This window comes from Phytophthora parasitica, assembly GCF_000247585.1.
Source record: "Phytophthora parasitica INRA-310 unplaced genomic scaffold supercont2.203, whole genome shotgun sequence".
Taxonomy (NCBI): Eukaryota; Oomycota; class Peronosporomycetes; order Peronosporales; family Peronosporaceae; genus Phytophthora; species Phytophthora nicotianae.
In genome coordinates, this window is record NW_008649189.1 from 21,799 (window position 1) to 23,190 (window position 1,392).

The following is a 1,392-nucleotide window of genomic DNA, read 5'->3' on the forward strand; positions in this document are numbered from 1 at the left end:
CATCGCGCACACTGTGCCGGCAAAATATGGGGCTTCAAGTAGCACTAGCAGGAAGCATTTTGCTACTCGTGGCTGTGTTCGAGGTACGTGACATCACAGTCGACGTATTGGGTCGTTAGCGTGTTGATAAAACCTTTTCATCGGCAGCTATGGCGCCTTTTGGTATGCTCCATCTTCACGCTGATCGTGAAAGGTACAAGGGCAGCTTAGTCTTAGTCAGCGAAACTACGTAGCTAATTCAGTTTTTTTTTCATTATTTGCCTAGCCGGCTTGCTGAGGAACATCGCAGTCGACCCGCACACGAAAATTTCGGTGATGACAGCGACGGTCAAGATCTCGCTCTGGCCACAGTTGTGGAACTTCCTACGCGCACCTAAAGAAGAGAAACTCCTTGTAGTGCTGTTATCTTCTATTCACTTGCTGGTGGTCAAATCTACTGCCGACCTAGCAACGACCCCGCAGAGACGAGAAGTCTCAGCGTCGCCTCCATTTTGGCAGACGCTGGAAACATCAATAGGCCTCAACGACATTCAACACCCGATATGGAATGGAGTTCGTGTGTGGTTTCCACGACTGATGTTTCTTTTCCGCAGTGTACACGCTATCGAGCTGGGTGTGAGCTCTATGTCGGTGGATATTGTCCAGAAAGACGAAGATGTAGTGACCCCAATGCTTAACATAAAGGTAAAGCGGACACCAATCACATAGCTCGACAGATTCCGAGGCACTAATGTTGTCGTTTCTGCTGTAGAATGGAAGTGTGTTTGTGAACGCCGCGTTTGATACCAAGTCCAATGAGTTGTCATGCACAGTGGCATTATCTCGAACGGAGTCGGTGCAAGTAATTATTCCAGGGCTAAACGCGACTACGACGCTTGGCCGCACTGAAGTGAACATACGAGTACCGATCTATCACAACCACGAACAACTGCGCGCTCTGATCCCGTCAGCATATTCGGTGATTATTGACGTGATTCAAGTAAATCTTGATCTCGAGCATACTATTAAAGCAGCACTATGCCCAAAAGAACAGCAGTGCTATGGAGAACCCAGTGAGGCATCGTATTCGACGGCTGATTCGAATAGTATTGATGGCCTCTGCTTGCGTCAGGTACTAACGCTGCTGCGGCTAGCTGAGATCATACCGGATAACTTTCGATGTGAAATTCGGAAGGTGGGAGTGAATGCCGTCGACAAGGTTTCGAAACGAAGCCCTGGGTCTTTATGCGCACTGGAGTTGAATGGGTTAAGCCTTGCGTTGTCTGATGATTCTACCAGTAATCAAGAGCTCGGGACAATCAACAAAGTCATTTCAGACCACCCTGTAGTTATCAGGAGAGCAGATCTAGCGCTCAGACTGCTTGCTGTTCGCCTAAATGAAGCAGACAATGT

The 1,392-nt window shown here is 48.3% G+C and overlaps 1 protein-coding gene across 1 annotated transcript; it reads left to right on the plus strand.

Annotated features, from left to right (window-relative positions):
• Window positions 1–26: 26 nt before the first annotated feature.
• Window positions 27–1,137, plus strand: PPTG_19858 (hypothetical protein; the record flags this gene model as incomplete). Its single annotated transcript, XM_008918434.1, has 5 exons — window positions 27–83; window positions 148–193; window positions 266–684; window positions 752–1,052; window positions 1,112–1,137. 5 exons carry the CDS (start codon window positions 27–29, stop codon window positions 1,135–1,137), a joined length of 849 nt encoding a protein of 282 aa, XP_008916682.1.
• Window positions 1,138–1,392: the final 255 nt, after the last annotated feature.